General features: G+C 47.0%; 1 protein-coding gene across 1 annotated transcript in view; it reads right to left on the reverse strand.

The window, feature by feature from the left end:
- Positions 1 to 24231, reverse strand: part of LOC311110814 (protocadherin-15-like) — a gene marked incomplete at both ends in the record, with an annotated part of 245784 nt that overhangs the window by 21947 nt on the left and 199606 nt on the right. Inside the window, 3 exons of the mRNA XM_084153381.1 lie at positions 1129 to 1217; positions 2180 to 2395; positions 15102 to 15229. Coding sequence (XP_084009507.1) covers positions 1129 to 1217; positions 2180 to 2395; positions 15102 to 15229 — 433 coding nt within the window. The remainder of the gene's footprint in view (positions 1 to 1128; positions 1218 to 2179; positions 2396 to 15101; positions 15230 to 24231) is intronic.

Here is a 24231-nt window from a genome sequence, read left to right on the forward strand (position 1 = left end):
CTCTGTCTCCTGAGTGGCGCAGTGGTCTAAGGCACTGCATCGCAGTGTTAACTGTGCCACTAGAGATCCTGGTTCGAATCCAGGCTCTGTCGCAGCCGGCCGCGACCGGGAGACTCATGGGCGGCGCACAATTGGCCCAGCGTCGTCCAGGGTAGGGGAGGGAATGGCCGGCAGGGATGTAGCTCAGTTGATAGAGCATGGCGCTTGCAACGCCAGGGTTGTGGGTTTGATTCCCACGGGGGGCCAGTATAAAAAAAAGATGTATTCACTAACTGTAAGTCGCTCTGGATAAGAGCGTCTGCTAAATGACTAAAATGTAAATGTAAAAATATATTACCTTCTTATTTTATTATCCTATCTGTCTAAAAACACTGTACTGTTTTCTGTTCTTGCCATTCATTCATCAACTGGACAATCAGTGGTTTTACTTGCCCAATCATTGGTTAAGGGAGACAGAACGTAAACAGACAGTGAAGCCATTGAGGACCTAAGTTCTGCAACACAGGGATCATTTTCTCAAAACACAGTTGGAGACTACCCAGCAAACCGGGAACATTGCCAGAACATTGGCTAAGATTGCCATTAAGGGAACTAATATTCAACGCAAACAATTTCACTAGCAGAAATGCAAATTGCATCGTGCGACTTTGAACCAAGTCCCCTTATTCAACAGGAGAAATAAAAAAATGAAAAATGCTATCCACTTTTGTAAGTGGCATTCTAGTCTATGATAAAAAAGACTGTTCTTGACTCTCCACAGGGCTTCTGCCGCTAGACCATAGAGTTATCACTGAGAAGGAAAGGGATGGACTCAAACATTTAGTTGTAATGCATTTAAAATGTACTTGGGCATGGGCTGAAAGTAAAAGACGAGGGTGGTGACAGACCCTACTGTACTATACAAATCTATTCCACTATAGGTGCTTCTCAGAATATAAAAAAGGTTAAAGTATGTTGCCCCTGTAGAGGAAATGTTTTCTAATGAAAATAAATGTAATACTTTTTAATTCACTCTCCTGTTTCTGTTGAGTGTTCAGGGGCCTTTAGGACCCTTATAGGTTTCCAATTCAACCAAGCATGTTCACTGTGACAATAACACTGAAAGGAAGTGATTGACTGGTGCCTTACGCAATAAGCTGCTCTTTATTCTCCTCCACGACAGTGGGCGGGACATTGGACACCACCACCTGCATATCCAGCTGGTTGACCACTGACACCTGATATAGAGATAGAGAGAGAGAGAGAGAGAGAGAGAGAGAGAGAGAGAGAGAGAGAGAGAGAGAGAGAGAGAGAGAGAGAGAGAGAGAGAGAGAGAGAGAGAGAGAGAGAGAGAGAGAGAGAGAGAGAGAGAGAGAGAGAGAGAGAGAGAGTAGAGAGTAGTCGTAGATATGTACGTTTTGTCCATTCATGCTTAACATGCTCCTGGTGGCTAAAACGAGAATCTAAATTGCCTGTTTGTATTGGTACCATGTGGCCAATCTAATGGTGCCTAATATTCGCTGGCACAGTTAGTACACTGACTCTAAGGCTCTGGGCTCTGCAGAAAAATCTCCCACATGGTCTCTGTGAAATTACAGTTCCTCTTGAAAATGAACCAGCAACATGGTTAAGCACTAGCCGCTGTCACCCGTTCAGGCGCCGTTCCAACACTCCTTCAGTCTCATTAGAGACTTGTTAGCCTGACATATTAGGAGAACCCCTGACTCCAATAACTGGAAGCAAATGGAAATGTATTGTATAAGTATAATTACACACACACATGCACACACACCAATTAGAATGAGCGAAAAACACACTCCATGCATTGTTTAATTGGATCATCAACTCGAAGCAGAGGGGTTCACTGGCATACACATTACGCATCTCGTGTGCTGTAACTGCTCTGAATAATTTAATATATTGGAAGCTAGACACAGTCTAGAGAGAAGAGAAAATGTACCTCATCATCATGTAGCCTCCTAATGAATAACTAATCTCAGAGGAAAACTGCAGTCCAACACTAATAAACCCATCAGATGTTGTGGGTGGTGAGGGTATTGGCATCGGTTGTTAAGATCACAGTTGACTGAGGACAACTTCTAACTGCCAGGCTTCAAAGTCTCATATTCACTTGCCTAACAAGAAAGAGTGTTTCAAACAATGGAGGGATATGTGTTGTTTGAGGACACTAGACACTCACCACAACATCAGCGTTGCTGCTCATGCCCTCTCCGTAGTTGTCGGTGGCGATGACCTCAAACTTGAAGTAGGACCTGCGCATGTTGCGGTACATGATAGCCGTCTTGATGATGCCCGTGTACTGTTCAATCACAAAGCTGTCCTGACCATCTGTCGTGGGCGGGATGATCAGCCGGTACGCATTGGCACTGTAGTTCCCTGTATCTGCATCAGTGGCCTGGGGAAAAGTAACCACACACACACAAGCTACACATGAACACTAGACTGAGGTCTTCTGACCTCTACTACATTAACAATGGCAGTTACGATGAGTGTGCTTCAGTTGTGGTGGCATATTTTGGGACAGAGCTGCTTGACTTGTCGCCACACATATGCACATAGAATACACACAAATGGAGGGCATAGCATGGAGTATTGAGGCACCTAAGTCAAAACTAACATAATCTAAGTAAGTCGCTCTGGATAAGAGCTTCTGCTTAATGACCAAAATGGCAAATGTATTATTGTCATTGTTCCCCAAACGATGACAGTGCATTTAGCTAATTTGGCCAGGAGAGGGGGAACTTGAGTCTCAGAAGCAGGTACAGTATGGCACAGAGAGAATTTGACTCTGGCCTGCCGGCCTGCGTGCTCAGACTTGCATCAATTCTCAGAGTGCCTGTCTGCAGTGACATTGATTAATAGGTGCAATGCCTTTTTTTGTCTCCAGGTATTGATGGGAGGATGGAGGGATTGAGGGAGGGAGGAAATGGATGGTAGTAGAGCAATAAATGACAGGGCTGCCCTATCTTGGTCATTAGATGGAGCTAGATATTCTCAAATAAGACCGTATACCACTCCATACAAGCCACCCTAAAAACACACTCATATTAAATAAAGTGGGTATCTTTCAATTACTTGTTTCAAGTGATAAGGAGCCACTCATCTGCCCTCTGGTCATTCTCACCTCTCTTCCTTGCGAGGAGTACTACTCTAAGCTCTGCTCAGCACAACTTGATCCCTGTTTCCTGCTTAACTGTTGACAGGTGTGTCGCTCAGGTTTTTTAGCTCTCGTCGTCTACATTTACATTTACATTTTAGTCATTTAGCAGACGCTCTTATTCAGAGCGACTTACAGTTAGTGTATTCATTTTAAGATAGCTAGGTGGGACAACCACATATCACAGTCATAGTAAAGGGGGGAGGGTGCTGTGGGATTATTTAAGATACTCTTTGAAGAGGTAGGGTTTCAGATGTTTTCGGAAGATGGACTGCTGTCCTAGCTTCAGGGGGAAGCTGGTTCCACCATTAGGGTGCCACCACAGAGAAGAGCTTGCACTGGGCTGAGCGGGAGCCGCCCTCCCGTAGGGGTGGCGAGGGCCAAGAGACCAGAGGTGGCAGAACAGAGTGCTCAGGTTGGGGTGTAGGGTTTTAGCATAGCCTGTAGGGAGGGGCAGTTCCTCTTGCTGCTCCGTAGGCAAGTATCATGGTCTTGTAGTGGAGGAGCGGGGTGACATGGGAGAACTTGGGAAGGTTGAACACCAGGCAAGACACAGCATTCTGGATAAGATTGATGGCACAAGCGGGGAGCCCAGCCAACAGCGAGTTGCAGTAGTACAGACGGGAGATAAGTATTTTGTGTTGTGTGACTTTACCAAAACGAACGTTTTCGGTACAGATAAGAATTAGCTTTTTCGCTGGGTGAACACTAGCTGGCTAACACAAAAGCTTAATTGCTAAGCGTCAACTAGCATACACATAACCTGGCTAGCCATACTTTTCTACCAGAGTTATAATGGGTCCCCATACCCCATGGGAAACAAACATGCTCAGGCAGCTCTCGACCGAGTCCTGCAAGTTTTGTAAGGTTTTTACCAAATACCGGCCCGTGCTACCTTAAGCTACCCTACTGTGTCTTGCCTGGTGTTCAACCTTCCCAAGTTCTCCCATGTCACCCCGCTCCTCCACTACAAGATGATAAGCTGTAGACCACACTATTTATGATAAGCTGTAGACCACACTATTTACCAAGAGAGTTTTCATCTATACTTTTCATAGCTGTCTATTTACCACCACAAACCAATGCTGGCATTAAGATTGCACTGAATGAGTTGTACAAGGCCATTAATCAACAGGAAAACGCTCATCCAGATGCAGCGCTCCTAGTAGCAGGGGACTTTAATGCAGGGAAACTTAAATCCGTTCTACCTCATTTCTACCAGCATGTTAAATGTGCAACCAGAGGGGAAAAAACTCTAGACCACCTTTACTCCACACACAGAGACGCATACAAAGCTCTCCCTCGCCCTCCATTTGGCAAATCTGACCATAACTCTATCCTCCTGATTCCTGCTTATAAGCAAAAACTGAAGCAGGAAGCACCAGTGACTCGGCTAATAAAAAAGTGGTCAGATGACGCAGATGCTAAGCTACAGGACTGTTTTGCTAGCACAGACTGGAACATGTTCAGGGATTCTTCAGACAGCATTGAGGAGTACACCACATCAGTCACTGGCTTCATCAATAAGTGCATCGATGATGTCGTCCCCACAGTGACCGTACGTACATACCCCAACCAGAAGCCATGGATTACAGGAAACATCCGCACTGAGCTAAAGGGTAGAGCTGCCGCTTTCAAGGAACGGGACTCTAACCCGGACGCTTATAAGAAATCCCGCTATGACCTCCGACGAACCATCAAACAGGCAAAGAGTCAATACAGGTCTAAGATTGAATCATACTACACTGGCTCTGACGCTCGTCGGATGTGGCAGGGCTTGAAAACTATTACAGACTACAAAGGGAAGCACAGCCGCGAGCTGCCCAGTGACACAAGCCTACCAGACGAGCTAAACCACTTCTATGCTCGCTTCGAGGCAAGCAACACTGAAGCATGCATGAGAGCACCAGCTGTTCCGGACGACTATGTGATCACGCTCTCCGTAGCCGATGTGAGTAAGACTTTTAAGCAGGTCAACATTCACAAGGCCGCAGGGCCAGACGGATTACCAGGACGTGTACTCCGAGCATGTGCTGACCAACTGGCAAGTGTCTTCACTGACATTTTCAACATGTCCCTGACTGAGTCTGTAATACCAACATGTTTCAAGCAGACCACCATAGTCCCCGTGCCCAAGAACTCTAAGATAACCTGCCTAAATGACTACCGACCCGTGGCACTGACGTCTGTAGCCATGAAGTGCTTTGAAAGACTGGTCATGGCTCACATCAACAGCATAATCCCAGAAACCCTAGACCCACTCCAATTTGCATACCGCCCCAACAGATCCACAGATGATGCAATCTCTATCGCACTCCACACTGCCCTTTCCCACCTGGACAAGAGGAACACCTACGTGAGAATGCTATTCATTGACTACAGCTCAGCATTCAACACCATAGTGCCCTCAAAGCTCATCACTAAGCTAAGGATCCTGGGACTAAACACCTCCCTCTGCAACTGGATCCTGGACTTCCTGACGGGCCGCCCCCAGGTGGTAAGGGTAGGTAACAACACATCTGCCACACTGATCCTCAACACGGGGGCCCCTCAGGGGTGCGTGCTCAGTCCCCTCCTGTACTCTCTGTTCACCCATGACTGCATGGCCAGGCACGACTCCAACACCATCATTAAGTTTGCCGACGACACAACAGTGGTAGGCCTGATCACCGACAACGATGAGACAGCCTATAGGGAGGAGGTCAGAGATCTGGCCGTGTGGTGCCAGGACAACAACCTCTCCCTCAACGTGACCAAGACAAAGGAGATGATTGTGGACTACAGGAAAAAAAAGAGGACTGAGCACGCCCCCATTCTCATCGACGGGGCTGTAGTGGAACAGGTTGAGAGCTTCAAGTTCCTTGGTGTCCACATCACCAACGAACTATCATGGTCCAAACACACCAAGACAGTCGTGAAGAGGGCACGACAAAGCCTATTCCCCCTCAGGAGACTAAAAAGATTTGGCATGGGTCCTCAGATCCTCAAAAAATTCTACAGCTGCACCATCGAGAGCATCCTGACTGGTTGCATCACCGCCTGGTATGGCAACTGCTTGGCCTCTGACCGCAAGGCACTACAGAGGGTAGTGCGTACGGCCCAGTACATCACTGGGGCAAAGCTCCCTGCCATCCAGGACCTCTATACCAGGCGGTGTCAGAGGAAGGCCCTCAAAATTGTCAAAGACTCCAGTCACCCTAGTCATAGACTGTTCTCTCTGCTACCGCACGGCAAGCGGTACCGGAGTGCCAAGTCTAGGTCCAAAAGACTTCTCAACAGCTTCTACCCCCAAGCCATAAGACTCCTGAACAGCTAATCATGGCTACCCGGACTATTTGCACTGCCCCCCCACCCCATCCTTTTTACGCTGCTGCTACTCTGTTAAGTATTTATGCATAGTCACTTTAACTCTACCCACATGTACATATTACCTCAACTAGCCGGTGCCCCCGCACATTGACTATGCAACGGTACCCCCCTGTATATATAGCCTCCCTACTGTCACTTTATTCTATTGTATATATAGCCTCCCTACTGTCACTTTATTTTTTTACTTCTGCTCTTTTTTTTCTCAACACTTTTTTGTTGTTGTTTTATTCTTACTTTTTTGTTTAAAATAAATGCACTGTTGGTTAAGGGCTGTAAGTAAGCATTTCACTGTAATGTCTGCACCTGTTGTATTCGGCGCATGTGACCAATAAAATTTGATTTGATTTGATTTGATTTGATTTGATTTGATTAGCTGTCACGGCGAAAGCTAACTAGCTAACCACTGTCTAGCTATTGCTAGCTTGGCTCTCATTTTTTAGTTCGCCTAGCATTAAGTGGCTTTGTGCCTATTAACCGAACGAGACGGCCTCACCACTAGCTTAGGTCTCTTGAGTCTTTTTTGTACTTATCAACTTTACCAGCCCCACCTACTAGGTACTCCGGTCCAAGAGACTCAAAACAAAGATCAGCTACCGCATCAAAGCTAGCCTTGCCATCACCTGCCCGGCAGACCCGGATATCGTGGCAACCCGGCCTCCACTTTCCCCCTCTATGAGCCAAGGCTCCGCATCAGGGAGAGGGGCAGTTTGCTAGAGCAAGTGCTAACTGAGCGACCAGCGACGCAGCTGGCTGCAAACCCACAGTCCAAGTCTCAGGTCAGAGGCAAACAGTTTGGAGAAACGATCCTCTGCTGCAGCCGCATCAAAGTCCCTCCCAGCTGATTCCCCTGTCCCTCCCAGCTGATTCCCCTGTGGGGAAGAAGGGGTGCCCGACCTCCGGGTATGCCCCAGCGGCAGAGAGAGGCAGCCAACAGTTCACTCCGTCTCCTGGCCTGACACCTCTCGGGTGGAGCACAGACTCCCCCTCTTTCCTCCTATCACAATGGGGGAGAGTCACATCTGTGCTCCTACAACCCTTCCTTTCGTGCAGTGACTAATTTCTATGAGTTTGCTCACAAGGAAGACGGAGGGAGCCCACTCTACCCCCTAGTGCCCTCCGTGCCACATCTCTCACCTCAGCTCTTTCTCAAGTAGCTGAGGCAGGAACACAAACTGTTAGTCACCACCTAGCACTGTCCACATATCCTAGTGTTTTAATTCAATGAAAGGGCGACTCACTCTAATGCCACCAGAGGGGTAGTGGCAAAGAGGAAGGTGGTCACGACAGACACGTCACTCACAGGTTGGGCATGAGGGAAAAGCAATAAACGTAGTGTGGACCTCACAACTCCGCATTGCTCACATAAATGACCTCGAACTGCTGACAGTGCTTCTTTCTCTGAAACACTTTCGACCCTCCCTTTGGAATTGTCTCATCTTGATCAGAACGGACAATACGACTGTGGTGGCATACATCAAACGCCAGGGTGGCACTCGCTCACTGCGCTTACACAGACTTGCCGTAATATTTATTCAGTGGAGCAGAGCACACTTACTCTCACTACGCGCAACTCATGTCCTAGGCGTACTGAACGTAGGAGCCGACTTGTCCAGAAGGAATCCTCATCATAGGAAATGGAGACCATCTCCAAGTTGTGAAACAGATCTGGGAGAGATATGGTCAAACATCCGTAAATTTCTTTGCACAAAGACGTGCACTGCCCGCTGTTCTTTGCGCGTGCAGGAGATGCACCATTGGGGACGTGTTGGCACACCCTTGGCCGGGGGTGTTCCTTTATGTTTTTCATCCTCTAAGCCTCATACTCCCCACTCTAGTCAGAGTGTGGGAAGTAGGCTCATCTCTCATCTCGGTAGTCCTCCATGGCCAGGCAAGCTCTAGTTAGCATAGATCATTCTCCTGCTGTACGATGAGTCCCCAGCAACTCCCATTACGCAGGGATCTTCTGACCCAGGCGAACAGAGAGATGTACTACCCTCACCCGGATACCATGGCCATCTGGGCATTGCCCGTGAGAGGTTAAATCTGGATGCAACAGGCCTGCCTCTCAGTCATTGAGACAATCCAGAGTGCCAGGGCCCCTTCTACACACTCAATGTATGGCAACAAGTGTTGCATTTTTGAGAAGCGGCGTGACCAAAAACAGATAATTCCTTACCAATGCTCTGTATCTGAGGTGTTATGCTTTTTGCAAGACAGGGGGAAGGCTTTCTCCACTGTTAAGGTCTATCTAGCCGCTATCTCAGCCTGTCATATAGGCTTTCGCAATAACACAGTGGGAAAACACCCCTTGTTATGTCGTTTCATGAAGGGGCGCATCGCTCACGTCCATTTTCCAAGCCTTTAGCCCCATCTTGGGATCTGTCTATAGTTCTTGAGGCTATTTCACAGCAGCCTTTTGAGATGCTGAAAAGCGTGGAGATTAAGTATCTCTCCTTCAAGACTGCTTTACTGGTCGCCCTTACATCCACAAAGTGAGTTAGTGAGCTGCATACTGTCAGTTCACCATTGGTGTCTACAGTTTGACCCAGTTTTTTTCCAAGGTTTCTTTGTTGCCTACCCCTGCCTTAATGCCTAAAGTCAGCAACAATTACAATTGTCTCCCCTTGGAGCTTGTGGCATTCCACCCGCCACCCTTCACTTCTACGGAAGAAGAGCATCTAAAGCGTTTGTGTCCAGTACGCGTGTTGCGCATCTACTTGGATAGAGCAAGAGTTTTATGCAAGAGCGAACTCTTGGGCACTGTTCAAGGGCATGTCCTTATAGGATATTTGCGATAAGGCTAGTTAGTTAGCTACCGACAGATTCAAGCAGGGTAGTAACGTTATGAGTTGGGATTATGGTTCATTGTCTAAACAAAAGACTCCACTATGCAAGTAACCATTTCACTGTACCGTTTATACCTTCTGTATCATGTGCATTATGTGATATAGTGTGTGTTTACCAGAGACGGTAATGTGAAGAACAACATGACCTACACCAAAGTCAAATTAGGATATAATGTAAGGGACAAATTCTACATTTCTCCAGTAGAATGCCCTATTTTTGTTTCATCACACTCACAACCATAAGCTATTTTCTGTAATTAGCTCGCCATTAACTTGTAAATAATTATCTTATTGTGAGTTTATTTTCCTGTAATAATGAATACAAATTAGCTAAAGTTAAGATATTGTCAGCTATATGATCATTATTTGAAATGGCTAGCCAGCTAACTTAACGTTAGCTAGCTAGCTAACAAGCTAGAAATGAACCAAAACATTGTTTAGAAAGTTGCTTTTAGTTGCCTGGTTTGCTAGATTGACATATGCTAAATTCATTTTTAAACGGATGGGTTTATTGGTGTTAAAATACACCAGTTATGCTATTTTGGACCACCAGGCTGCTGATGTCATAAAGCCTGTAGTTTTTGTGTTTATACTTTTTTATAACGACAATGACAAGTTTGATGTTTGACGTCAACTGTCTAAAGACATGTCGGTAGACGTAGTATAATCCAGCCTTTAGTCTTGAAATCGTTGGTTGTTTAGTACACTACCATAGCACATGGCCTCACATAAATTCTTAAAGAGATGGGTGGGGCTAAGGCTTAAGAGGGTGTGAACAATGCTGAATGGGTGTAGACAAAGAAGAGCTCTCCAGTAGCTGCACCAAAACATTCAAGGGCCATTTTCTCAAAAGTGGGGTTACAAGTTTATCAACTTTCAAAACACAATTACTTTCCCATTGTTCCTCAACTGTAGTGTATGATATACCATTTGTAGTGTGTGATATACAATTTTCTAGCTCTGTGTATAGAAAGTAACCTTGGGTTCTGCTTTATCTCAATACAGTTCGTAAAAGCACTTAAGAACAAAGGTTCTGTAAAAACTATTTGTAAAAAATTAACAGTGTGCCACAAAGTGGCATGGAAAGGAAGAATGGGTTGGAAAATAGACTTACATTTACATTTTACATTTTAATCATTTAGCAGACGCTCTTATCCAGAGCGACTTACAGTTAGTGCGTGCATACATTTTCCATACTTCTATTCAGCAATCACTCATGAAATACTCAACAAGACTATATACAACTCCATACATTAAGTGACTCTGCTTCAACTCAATAGCCCTACCCTTTGTAAAACCACTCGAGAACATATGTTCTGAGAAAACTTTTAGCATAAAATTGCCATTTCTCAGTCATTACCACTGTGCCACATCACCCCCTGCCATCTTTTATTTTCCCCTGCTTCTATTCCAAACTATTTAAAGAAGGATTTGCCAGTAGATTAGGCTAATCTATACACTGTTGAGCCGCCTGCTTTAAAACCATACAAAGATCTCAGACACATCAGATACAATCTGAAGGCCCATCAGAGAGAATGACATGGAGTGCAAGACAAAGATGGCTGAGACCAAAGCTTGGTGCCACAGCCAAACTGTGTTTAGTATTCATGCTACTGAGGATGGTTCAGTATTCTATCTAGACCTGACAGAGATAACACAACATTCGAAGGAACAGAAACAATGGAGAAATGGAATCGTATAATTAATTATACCGATGGAGTCTGAGATGGTCTAATAGCCGATGCAGTATTATTGGATACTTTGTCTTGTTATAGGATACATTTTACCCCATTTGCAAGTCAAGTGTTGATTGTTATAAATGTTTCATAGATTCCTTGTACAGTAGGAAAAATATCCCTTTAAGCAATATCTATGGCTGCCAATATCAGAATTGTCCACTAAAATCAATTGAATGTCAAAGTGCTATAAACAGGAATGCAACAAGGCTAGGCGGAGGTACAGTGCATTTCTCATTTCAACATACAGTCCTCCTCATGTCATCTATCCTCATCCTCACTTTTCATCTCATTTAACTCAGTGAGTCTTTTCATTCCCAGAAATGTCAAAAAGTACATTGTATCATTACAGTTTCAATTCTCAGAATGGCAAGACCCCTGGTCTGTTCTCACCAAAGCATGTTAACAAACCCTCAAGATCATCTGGCACTCCGGTTGCCATCAGAAACATCACAGTAGGATTTGATATCAAACAGGCAAAGAGTCAATACAGGTCTAAGATTGAATCGTACTACACTGGCTCTGACGCTCGTCGGATGTGGCAGGGCTTGAAAACTATTACAGACTACAAAGGGAAGCACAGCCGCGAGCTGCCCAGTGACACAAGCCTACCAGACGAGCTAAACCACTTCTATGCTCGCTTCGAGGCAAGCAACACTGAAGCATGCATGAGAGCACCAGCTGTTCCGGATGACTATGTGATCACGCTCTCCGTAGCCGATGTGAGTAAGACTTTTAAGCAGGTCAACATTCACAAGGCCGCAGGGCCAGACGGATTACCAGGACGTGTACTCCGAGCATGTGCTGACCAACTGGCAAGTGTCTTCACTGACATTTTCAACATGTCCCTGACTGAGTCTGTAATACCAACATGTTTCAAGCAGACCACCATAGTCCCCGTGCCCAAGGACTCTAAGATAACCTGCCTAAATGACTACCAACCCGTAGCACTGACGTCTGTAGCCATGAAGTGCTTTGAAAGGCTGGTCATGGCTCACATCAACAGCATTATCCCAGAAACCCTAGACCCACTCCAATTTGCATACCGCCCCAACAGATCCACAGATGATGCAATCTCTATTGCACTCCACACTGCCCTTTCCCACCTGGACAAGAGGAACACCTACGTGAGAATGCTATTCATTGACTACAGCTCAGCATTCAACACCATAGTGCCCTCTAAGCTCATCACTAAGCTAAGGATCCTGGGACTAAACACCTCCCTCTGCAACTGGATCCTGGACTTCCTGACGGGCCGCCCCCAGGTGGTAAGGGTAGGTAACAACACATCTGCCACACTGATCCTCAACACGGGGGCCCCTCAGGGGTGCGTGCTCAGTCCCCTCCTGTACTCTCTGTTCACCCATGACTGCATGGCCAGGCACGACTCCAATACCATCATTAAGTTTGCCGAAGACACAACAGTGGTAGGCCTGATAACCGACAACGATGAGACAGCCTATAGGGAGGAGGTCAGAGATCTGGCCGTGTGGTGCCAGGACAACAACCTCTCCCTCAACGTGACCAAGACAAAGGAGATGATTGTGGACTACAGGAAAAAAAAGAGGACTGAGCACGCCCCCATTCTCATCGACGGGGCTGTAGTGGAACAGGTTGAGAGCTTCAAGTTCCTTGGTGTCCACATCACCAACGAACTATCATGGTCCAAACACACCAAGACAGTCGTGAAGAGGGCACGACAAAGCCTATTCCCCCTCAGGAGACTAAAAAGATTTGGCATGGGTCCTCAGATCCTCAAAAAATTCTACAGCTGCACCATCGAGAGCATCCTGACTGGTTGCATCACCGCCTGGTATGGCAACTGCTTGGCCTCCGACCGCAAGGCACTACAGAGGGTAGTGCGTACGGCCCAGTACATCACTGGGGCAAAGCTTCCTGCCATCCAGGACCTCTATACCAGGCGGTGTCAGAGGAAGGCCCTCAAAATTGTCAAAGACTCTAGCCACCCTAGTCATAGACTGTTCTCTCTGCTACCGCACGGCAAGCGGTACCGGAGTGCCAAGTCTAGGTCCAAAATACTTCTCAACAGCTTCTACCCCAAGCCATAAGACTCCTGAACAGCTAATCATGGCTACCTGGACTATTTGCACTGCCCCCCCACCCCATCCTTTTTACGCTGCTGCTACTCTGTTAAGTATTTATGCATAGTCACTTTAACTCTACCCACATGTACATATTACCTCAACTACCTCAACTAGCCGGTGCCCCCGCACATTGACTCTGCAACGGTACCCCCCTGTATATATAGCCTCCCTACTGTCACTTTATTTTACTTCTGCTCTTTTTTTTTCTCAACACTTTTTTTGTTGTTGTTTTATTTGTACTTTTTTTGTTTAAAATAAATGCACTGTTGGTTAAGGGCTGTAAGTAAGCATTTCACTGTAATGTCTGCACCTGTTGAATTCGGCGCATGTGACCAATAAAATTTGATTTGATTTGAGTAGAATGCTCCCCTCACAGAGCAAAGTACAGAGAGATCTTTGATGAAAACCTGCTCCAGAGAGCTCAGGACCTCAGACTGGGGTGAAGGTTCACCTTCCAACAGGACAACGACCCTAAGCACCCAGCCAAGACAATGAAGGAGTGGCTTCGGGACAAGTCTTTGAATGTCCTTGAGTGGCCCAGCCAGAGGCCGGACTTGAACCAGATCGAACATCTCTGGAGAGACCTGAAAATAGCTGTGCAGCGACGCTCCCCATCCAACCTGACAAAGCTTGAGAGGATCTGCAGAGAAGAATGGGTGAATTTCTAAAAACCTATTTTTTGATGTGTAGATTGATGAGGATGTTTAAAAAAAATCCATTTTAGAATAAGGCTTTAACGTAACAAAATGTGGAGAAAGTCAAGGGGTCTGAATTCTTCCCGACCGACCAACCAACCGACCGACCATGAGTGTCATGGAGCCTCAGGTTCCCATCAACCCCTCCTGCCATCATCATGTCCAGATGAAACTAAGCTCACGGAACAGATTGTAAATGAAGATTTAATATCAGTCATACGTGAAGTCCCTTTATAGCATTTATTATGTATTAGCTCCACTCTATCAGACAGCATGCTGAAGAAGCTTCATATCCAATCTAGTGTTTGGCTCATGATTGGAAGACTGGACTGAGTTTTTTATTATTATGCCTCAGTAGTGGACAGACTGGGGAATTTGTGCAACTCTGTTCAGTTTGGATAGATAAGCACCTGCTAATGGTTCAGGTTAGGAATGGTTCCAGTTAACGTAATTACACAAATCTGAGCTCAAGGGTGACTTCTACTCAAACAATATGAGTTAAACCATACAATCATACAATATTGATAGTGGAGCACAATAGATTTATGCAGCAAGAGCTACAGTATATCCCAGAGCATGTACTTGCTGCCGATTGTTTTCAAATGACTATGTGTGCCTGTTTGGTATGTAAGGTGCTACCAGCTGAGTCACACGTAAAGGAATGTTCACATTACAGAGCCATACCACTTTCAATGTAAAACAGACTGATAATCTGGACTGATTTTTGGCCACGGTTCAATGGGTGAACTGGGATCATAATACATCCCACCATCATATTAGATCCAACCAGTGAATAGAGGAATGGAGAAGATGAAACTGAACTACAGAGAGTGGCTCGAATGGATTTTGCCACCATGACCGAACAGAATGGAACCGGCAGGGAGGATGGGGATGGAATCAGATTGCATATTGTCAGTATTGTGTTTGTGTGTGTGCATGCGTGATGACACAGTCTCTCTACGCATTAATTGATTTTGGACCGACCAAAGGACTGCAGGGACCTGAGTAGCATTAAGGATGAGTTTCGACTGGCTTACATCAGAGTACAATCAGAGTACGTCAGAGAATTGAGTGTCAGACAGCTTTCTCAACATGATCTTCAGTACATGTGTATGTTTATGCGTGTGTGTATGTGCGTGTGTGTGTGTTAAGACAGTAGCATATAAGGATGAGTATCCGAAGGCCTTTCTCACCACTATCTTCAGGACAGAGGAGAAGGTCTTAGTATCTTCAGCCACACCACCGATGTAGAGCTTTCTGGTGAAGACAGGCGGGTGGTCATTCTCATCCTGTACCTCGATAAACACCTTGGCTGTGTTGGCTGCAGAGTTAAAGAGGAGGGACACAGTCACATTTTAGACATAAGGCATATTGTCTTATCCAGACTGAAACAGGGCAGCAAGAGCATACAACTTCCATTTACGTTCCTCTACAGTACCCCCTATAGTTTAGAGGGGATCAGTGTTGGTAGGGAAGGGGAGCTTTATTACAAACAAAATAAAACTCCCATACAAAAAGGTTCCAGTTCATAATCAAATAATCAAATATGTTCTCCTTTTGCAGCTACTGTGCCATTTCCATGTATATGCCAGGTTGTCCTCAAGGAAAATAGTTTGTAGTAAGGATATACACACTCATACCTATTTGTCACTGTTACACTTATACAGTACAAATATGTACAAACCTAGCACAATCCTAACCTGGCCCACACTGCAGTTAAGGTGAAAAATATGCACTGTCAATGACTATTTTTCTTCCAGCAGTGCACAGAAATGTAAAGTCATGAGGCTAGGGCTAAGGAGGATTCGAGGGAATAGGACAAACAAAAACACAGTTCATCAAATCACAGGCACAAACACCACTGTGAGAGCCAGAGGGAAGGCCCAGAGGGATAGGACAGTCGCTCTCTCTCTATTGCCTTTTTTCTGTCTCTCTAAAAACGGTTTTATTCCCTCCACGGTTTATCCGTTGTGGTCTTGTGGGAAATTGGTAACTTTTCAGTAAAGAGACACACTCACAAACATATGCTTGCAAGTGTAGAGAAACAACAGCATAGAGAGAAATTCAGCGCACACACAAGCGCGCACACACACACACACACACACACACACATTAAGAAAGAAAACCATTAAGAGAAAGGATGGCTCCCATGGCAGAATGAGCTATTGAGTGTGCGTAGAGTACATTTTAATTTAGGGAAAGGGGTGGTGGGAGTGGAGGGGAGCTGTGTTAAATGAATTCTTATCAATTACTCTGCTTGATTAAATATATGGGTCATTCTACAGATTCGGTGACATTTCAGTATTGTCAGTGTCCCAAGATGTACTAGTGCTATAACTTGTCAGAACATTTATCAAACTACACTTAAATTACAACATTTCAAAGTTTTACATGTTTTTAATATGGAGTAGAGAATATGATTTTAAACAGAGATGAATTTCAATACTTATATGTTTGCTTTTCTTAGGAGTATTAAGAATTTCGCCTGTCCCTATTGACCATCATGCAAATGGCGTGACTCATTTTGAGTACACAGTGTTAAATAATAATGCTTTTTTTTTGTTAAATTAATTGTATATGCCCCCTTATTATGCATAATCCATTTTCTCAGCATAAGACATTTTATTTTCTGAGAAATTCAGGCTTTTACCCCTGTCCTTGTATTTCTTTCAACCCCGTAACGCAACAATACCCCCACTCACAATTAAATAATGGTTTGATCCTGTGGACATCATTTATGAGGAAGTGACATCATACAAGTCTTCAGAGAAGCCTGGTGTGACAAGTGGTAAGCTGCTCTCTCACTTTTTATAAATATTTCATGTTTTTTAAGCACATATGGGCTTTGTCAATCTCAGGTATTCAACTCTGTTGGGGGGGGGGGAATTCATAGTTAAGATTTTACCAAGAATTGTTTTTATAGCTATGAAGTATAACAATGTCTTTTGTTGAATAAGGCCATGTGGCACAATGCTAGCTGCTAGCATCCCGAATTAGCAACAGATTAGCACAAAATCTTCAACCCTGTCACATTCAACCCCATCACATTTTTCAATGTTACGGGGTTGAATGGCTGTTACAGGGTTGAATAGCTGTTAAATCTTAGCAATATTTAATGTATATTGCTTAATACCAATCATATTTTCTTGTTGAATGTTTGTTGTTTACGGTTTTACAGTATCAACTAAAAGTACGAGGAATTTTTGAAAATAATAACTTAAAAAAAGTGACAATTAATTTGTTCTCTCTCCTATATACATTGACATATTTAGGAGTATTATCTGCAAGTTCATGTTCATTTTACTACATAGTGATTAAAAGGATACAATATTTAGTCTTGAAGAGTAAGCAGGTCATTGACTTGACCTTGACCTACAATTTCAGATTCAACAATGGAAAAAACTGCAGCAGAAAGGAAACACACATAGAGAGGAAGGTGAGGGACATCCGCGCGCCGGTGGTCAGGTAATTCTCCTGGAAATGTAAGATCTTTAAGACACGAGGTGGTGGTGGTCATGGACACACAATCAACAGAAAATAAAGTTTTGTTGCTTTAAAGCATAATTTGGTAATGCATAAAAAGACTAGAGAATGTAAATGAAGACTAGTCTAAAAAGACATACAGTATACTGCCTTGGCAACTGGTGCGTGAGGGGTTCATGTTCACTAGCCGACTGGTTTGTACTGACATATTTAGGAGTATTATCTGCAAGTTCACGTTCATTTTACTACATAGTGATTAAAAGGATACAGTAATTAGTTTTGGAGAGTAAACTGGTCATTGACTTGACCTTGACCTACAATTTCAGATTCAACAATGGCAAAAACAGCAGCAGAAAGGCAAAGAGAGTACAGGGCAAGAAGAAATGCTGATCCAGAACGAAGGGAAAAGTACCTCAGGAGTGAACGCATGAGATGGACAAAATATGTTTTAGCAGGAAAGAAGAAAGGAATAGGAGATCTAGATAAGAGAGGTCAAAAGACATATGCGGGAAATGGTGCGTGGCCAAATATGATGACGATTTCTATCCCGGAATAATTCTAGCCACAGATGAATCCCATGTGCAGGTCAAATGCATGTGCTGTGCTGGACCAAATAGGTACTTCTGGGCACTTCTTGATGATAACTGTCACGGTTTCGGCCGAGGCTGCTCCTCTTCCTTGTTCGGGCAGGCTTCGGCGGTCGTCGTCTCCGGAGTACTAGCTGCCACCGTTCTATGTTTCATGTTCATTTGGTTTTGTCTGTTCATAACACCTGTCCCTTATTTGTGTCTTAATTGTTCCCTTATTTAGTTTCGTGTGTTTGGGTCAGGTGTTATGCGTGATTGTTTATGTCAGCCTGCCTCTACGAGTTTGGTTCTCTCGTTATTGTGTTATTTCGAGAGCTCGCACTGCGTGCGCTTTTCTTGTTGTTTCCGCACTGTTGTTTCGTGCGTAATTGTTCGCGCCACCCGGTTGGGTTGGCGACTGATATTTGTGTTTGGACTTTAGTAAAGTTCTGTTGAAGTCCTCCTGGTTTCCTGCGCCTGATTCCTACTTATCCACCTACACCACTCTGACAGAATCACGCATCACTTCCATGGAATCAGCAGGAGCGACCGCGCCGACAGCCGAGATGGCTGAACGTCTTCGTGGTCAGGAGGACCGCATCAACCAGGTCTGTCACGCCCTGGAGGGGGTGATGAATACTCTGCACCGATGGGAGACCAGCGGGGTTCCCACACCTCCACGAACCGAACCAGCCCCATCGGTCAGCCCTCCTGTCTCATCTCCGGAACCTAGTGGGATTCGGCTCTCGCTCCCGAGGGCGTACGACGGCTCCACTGCCGGGTGTCAAGGGTTCCTGCTGCAGGTGGAGCTCTACCTCGCCACCGTACACCCGGCGCCCTCGGGACACGAGAGCGTCTCAGCCCTCATCTCCTGTCTCACCGGCAAGGCGTTGGAGTGGGCCAACGCCGAGTGGAGGAGAATGGACGCCGCTACCACGAACTATGCGGAGTTCTCCCGCCGCTTCCGTGCTGTGTTCGACCATCCACCAGAGGGGAAGGCGGCGGGGGAACGTCTATTCTACCTCCGACAGGGGATGAGGAGCGCCCATGACTTTGCCTTGGAGTTTCGGACCCTAGCGGCTGATGCAGGGTGGAATGAGCGGGCCCATATCGACCATTTCCGCTGCAGCCTCCGGGAGGACGTCCAGCGAGAGTTGGCGTGCAGGGACACGTCGTTGACTTTCGACCAGCTGGTCGACATGGCCATCCGGCTGGATACCCTGCTCGCCACCCGTGGGCGTCCCGGAGGGGGGGGTTCGCCCATTCCACTCTCCAGCACCTCCGAGCCGAGCCCTATGGAGCTCGGAGGTGCTGGCGCTAGGGAACGGAGGAGGAGGAGCCCGAGGGGACCCGGCCCTTGCACCAACTGTGGTCGTGGAGGGCACACTGCGGCTAGGTGTTGGGGCGGGTCCTCCAGTGAGGGAGATGGCAGGTCACGCATTGGGGGGTCCCCCCAGGTGAGTAGGCGCCCTGCTTACCCAGAGCTTTCTGTCGTGCACCTAACCTTGCCTGTTTGTTTCCCACAGGTTGCACCTCGTTCCCAGCATAAGGCGCTGGTAGATTCAGGCGCAGCTGGGAATTTTGTAGATCGCCAGTTCTGTATAGAGTTAGGGATTCCCCTCCTTCCAGTGGATAAGCCTTTCCCCGTCCATGCCCTAGATAGCCGTCCGTTAGGGTCTGGGTTGATTAGGGAAGTCACAGCACCCCTTCAGATGATGGCACAGGAGGGTCATGAGGAGAGAATTCAGCTCTATCTGATTGACTCTCCTGCGTATCCGGTAGTGCTGGGTCTTCCCTGGTTGATGACTCATGACCCTATTATTAGATGGCGAGAGAAAGCTCTTAAAGGGTGGTCTGCTCAATGTGAGGGGCGGTGTCTGGGTGTTTCCATAGGGGCGACCTCGGTGGAGAGTCCGAATCTAATGCCAGCACTGCAGATTCCCCCCGAGTATGAGGATTTGGCACTGGCGTTCAGTAAGACTAGGGCGGCGCAGCTGCCGCCTCATAGACGGGGGGATTGTGCGATAGATCTCCAGTCAGGAGCAGCTCTCCCGCGGAGCCATGTGTATCCCTTGTCTCAAGAGGAGAGAAAGGCTATGGAGACATACATCTCTGAGTCTCTTAGACAGGGATACATACGGGCCTCCGTTTCACCCGCTTCCTCAAGTTTCTTTTTTGTGAAGAAAAAGGATGGAGGTCTGCGCCCGTGTATTGATTACCGCGGTCTCAATCAGATCACAGTGAAGTACAGCTATCCACTTCCTCTGATTGCGACTATGACGGAGTCACTGCACGGTGCGCAGTTCTTTACAAAATTGGATCTTAGGAGCGCATATAACTTGGTGCGCATTCGAGAGGGCGATGAATGGAAGACAGCGTTTAGCACGACTTCCGGACACTACGAGTATCTAGTCATGCCATATGGGTTGATGAATGCTCCCTCAGTCTTCCAATCCTTCGTCGATGAGATTTTCCGGGACATGCAGGGACAGGGAGTAGTTGTGTACATCGACGACATTCTGGTGTATAGTCCTACCCGTGCTGAGCATGTAGCCCTGGTGCGCCGAGTATTGAGGAGGCTGTTGGAGCATGACCTATATGTCAAGGCAGAGAAATGTCTGTTTTTCCAGAAGTCGGTCTCCTTTCTGGGTTACCAGTTATCTGCGTCAGGGGTGAAGATGGAGGTAGACCGGGTGTCAGCTGTGCGTAATTGGCAGACCCCAACCACTGTGAAGGAGGTGCAACGGTTCTTGGGTTTTGCGAATTATTACCGGAGGTTTATCCGGGGTTTTGGACAGGTGGCAGCTCCCATAACGTCTCTGTTAAAGGGGGGTCCGGTGCGCTTGCGGTGGTCAGCTGAGGCGGACAGGGCATTTGGGAGACTGAAGGACCTGTTTACCTCGGCGCCGGTGTTGGCGCATCCGGATCCCTCTTTACCGTTCCAAGTAGAGGTGGACGCGTCAGAGGCCGGGATAGGGGCCATTCTTTCCCAGCGTTCTGGCACTCCACCTAAACTCCGTCCCTGTGCGTTTTACTCAAAGAAGCTCAGTCCGGCGGAGCGGAATTATGACGTAGGAGACAGGGAGCTGTTAGCCGTGGTACAGGCCCTAAAGGTGTGGCGGCATTAGCTCGAGGGGGCTCAACACCCTTTCCTCATTCTAACTGACCATCGTAACCTGGAGTACATCCGGGCAGCTAGGAGACTGAATCCTCGCCAGGCTCGCTGGACTATGTTCCTAGCCCGGTTTGTGTTTAAAATCACATACATCCCTGGGTCCCAGAACGGGAAGGCAGATGCTCTGTCTCGGCGGTATGACGCAGAGGAGAGGTCAGTTGAGTCCACGCCCATACTACCGGAGTCTTGTCTGGTTGCTCCGGTGGTGTGGGAGGTTGATGGTGAGATCGAGCGGGCGTTACGCACCGACCCGAGTCCTCCACAGTGTCCTGTGGGTCGGACGTACGTTCCGCTCGAGGTACGCGATCGCCTCATTTGTTGGGCTCATACGTCCCCCTCCTCTGGCCATCCGGGTATCGGCCGGACAGTGCACTGCCTTAGCACGAAGTACTGGTGGCCAACGTTAGCTAGGGATGTGAGGATTTATGTCTCCTCCTGTTCGGTGTGTGCCCAGTGTAAGGCGCCCAGACATTTGCCCAGGGGTAAGTTACAACCCCTGCCTATTCCACAACGACCCTGGTCCCACCTCTCGGTGGATTTTGTTACCGACCTTCCCCCCTCACAGGGGAATACTACCATCCTGGTCGTTGTGGATCGGTTCTCTAAGGCCTGTCGTCTCCTTCCCATGCCGGGTCTACCCACTGCCCTACAGACCGCAGAGGCTCTTTTCACCCATGTCTTCTGGCATTACGGGGTACCCGAGGATATAGTGTCTGACCGAGGCCCCCAGTTCACCTCTAGAGTGTGGAGAGCATTTATGGAACGGTTGGGGGTTTCGGTAAGCCTTACCTCGGGTTACCACCCGGAGAGTAATGGGCAGGTTGAACGTGTCAACCAGGATGTGGGTAGGTTTCTGAGGTCATACTGTCAGGGCCGGCCGGAGGAGTGGGCGAGATATGTGCCCTGGGCCGAGATGGCACAGAACTCTCTTCGCCACTCCTCCACCCAACTAACCCCTTTTCAGTGTGTGTTAGGGTACCAGCCGGTGCTGGCACCATGGCATGAGAGCCAGATCGAGGCCCCCGCTGTGGATGAGTGGGTACGGCGCTCGGAGGAGACGTGGGACGCTGCACACGTCCATCTGCAGCGTGCCATACGTCGACAGAAGACGAGCGCCGACTTACACCGCAGTGAGGGGCCAGTGTACGCACCTGGAGATCGAGTCTGGCTCTCAACCAGAAACCTGCCCCTCCGCCTGCCCTGCCGGAAGCTGGGTCGGCGGTTTGTGGGGCCATTTAAAGTCCTGAGGAGATTGAACGAGGTGAGTTATAGGTTAGAACTACCTGTTGATTACAAAAATATTAACCCCTCGTTCCATGTGTCTCTCCTCAGGCCGGTGGTAGCTGGTCCACTCCAGGACTTTGAGATTGAGGAGACTCCTCCGCCCCCGTTGGACATCGAGGGGGCTCCGGCGTACACCGTGAGGTCCATCCTGGATTCTAGACGCCGGATGGGGGGTCTTCAATATCTCGTGGAGTGGGAGGGGTACGGTCCGGAGGAGCGGTGCTGGGTGCCAAGGAGGGACGTATTAGACCAGTCCCTACTGACCGAGTTCCATCGGGGTCATCCTGCGCGCCCTGCTCCGCGTCGTCCGGGTCGTCCCCGAGCTCCGGGTCGGCGCACGGCTGGAGCCGCGCGTCAAGGGGGGGGTACTGTCACGGTTTCGGCCGAGGCTGCTCCTCTTCCTTGTTCGGGCAGGCTTCGGCGGTCGTCGTCTCCGGAGTACTAGCTGCCACCGTTCTATGTTTCATGTTCATTTGGTTTTGTCTGTTCATAACACCTGTCCCTTATTTGTGTCTTAATTGTTCCCTTATTTAGTTTCGTGTGTTTGGGTCAGGTGTTATGCGTGATTGTTTATGTCAGCCTGCCTCTACGAGTTTGGTTCTCTCGTTATTGTGTTATTTCGAGAGCTCGCACTGCGTGCGCTTTTCTTGTTGTTTCCGCACTGTTGTTTCGTGCGTAATTGTTCGCGCCACCCGGTTGGGTTGGCGACTGATATTTGTGTTTGGACTTTAGTAAAGTTCTGTTGAAGTCCTCCTGGTTTCCTGCGCCTGATTCCTACTTATCCACCTACACCACTCTGACAATATCCTGTGGTATCCATTTGAGGACATCTTGGAACACATTGATCCCCCTAAACCGGTGACTTCTAGGCACATGGAAATACAGAAGGAAGTGTGGGCTAGGCTCTCTCAGTAAAAATGGTGAACAAACTGTAGGCTTACCTATAGGTTATTAATGTTAAGACGTTTGCTTAATGTTCAAACATTCAAACAACACAGACATTCCTGCCATTACTCTGGATATTTCTATGAAATCAATGAAATGTTGTAACTGTTGTTAGTTTATTAATGTGTTTTAATCTGTCTAGATTTCATCTTGATTGTTTAAACTTTAAAAGCTATGTTGACAGTAGTTTAAAATGTAAAAAAATGGCAACATGTGACCTATATACAGTGAGGGAAAAAAGTATTTGATCCCCTGCTGATTTTGTACGTTTGCCCACTGACAAAGAAATGATCAGTCTATAATTTTAATAGTAGGTTTATTTGAACAGTGAGAGACAGAATAACAACAAAAGAATCCCGAAAAACGCATGTAAAAAATGTTATGAATTGATTTGCATTTTAATGAGGGAAATAAGTATTTGACCCCTCTGCAAAACATGACTTAGTACTTGGTGGCAAAACCCTTGTTGGCAATCACAGAGGTCAGACGTTTCTTGTAGTTTGCCACCAGGTTTGCACACATCTCAGGAGGGATTTTGTCCCACTCCTCTTTGCAGATATTCTCCAAGTCATTAAGGTTTCGAGCCTGACGTTTGGCAACTCGAACCTTCAGCTCCCTCCACAGATTTTCTATTGGATTAAGGTCTGGAGACTGGCTAGGCCACTCCAGGACCTTAATGTGCTTCTTCTTGAGCCACTCCTTTGTTGCCTTGGCCGTGTGTTTTGGGTCATTGTCATGCTGGAATACCCATCCACAACCCATTTTCAATGCCCTGGCTGAGGGAAGGAGGTTCTCACCCAAGATTTGACGGTACATAGCCCCGTCCATCGACCCTTTGATGCGGTGAAGTTGTCCTGTCCCCTTAGCAGA

The sequence above is a fragment of the Coregonus lavaretus genome (assembly GCF_964263955.1).
Source record: "Coregonus lavaretus genome assembly, chromosome: 36".
NCBI classification, from domain to species: Eukaryota; Metazoa; Chordata; class Actinopteri; order Salmoniformes; family Salmonidae; genus Coregonus; species Coregonus lavaretus.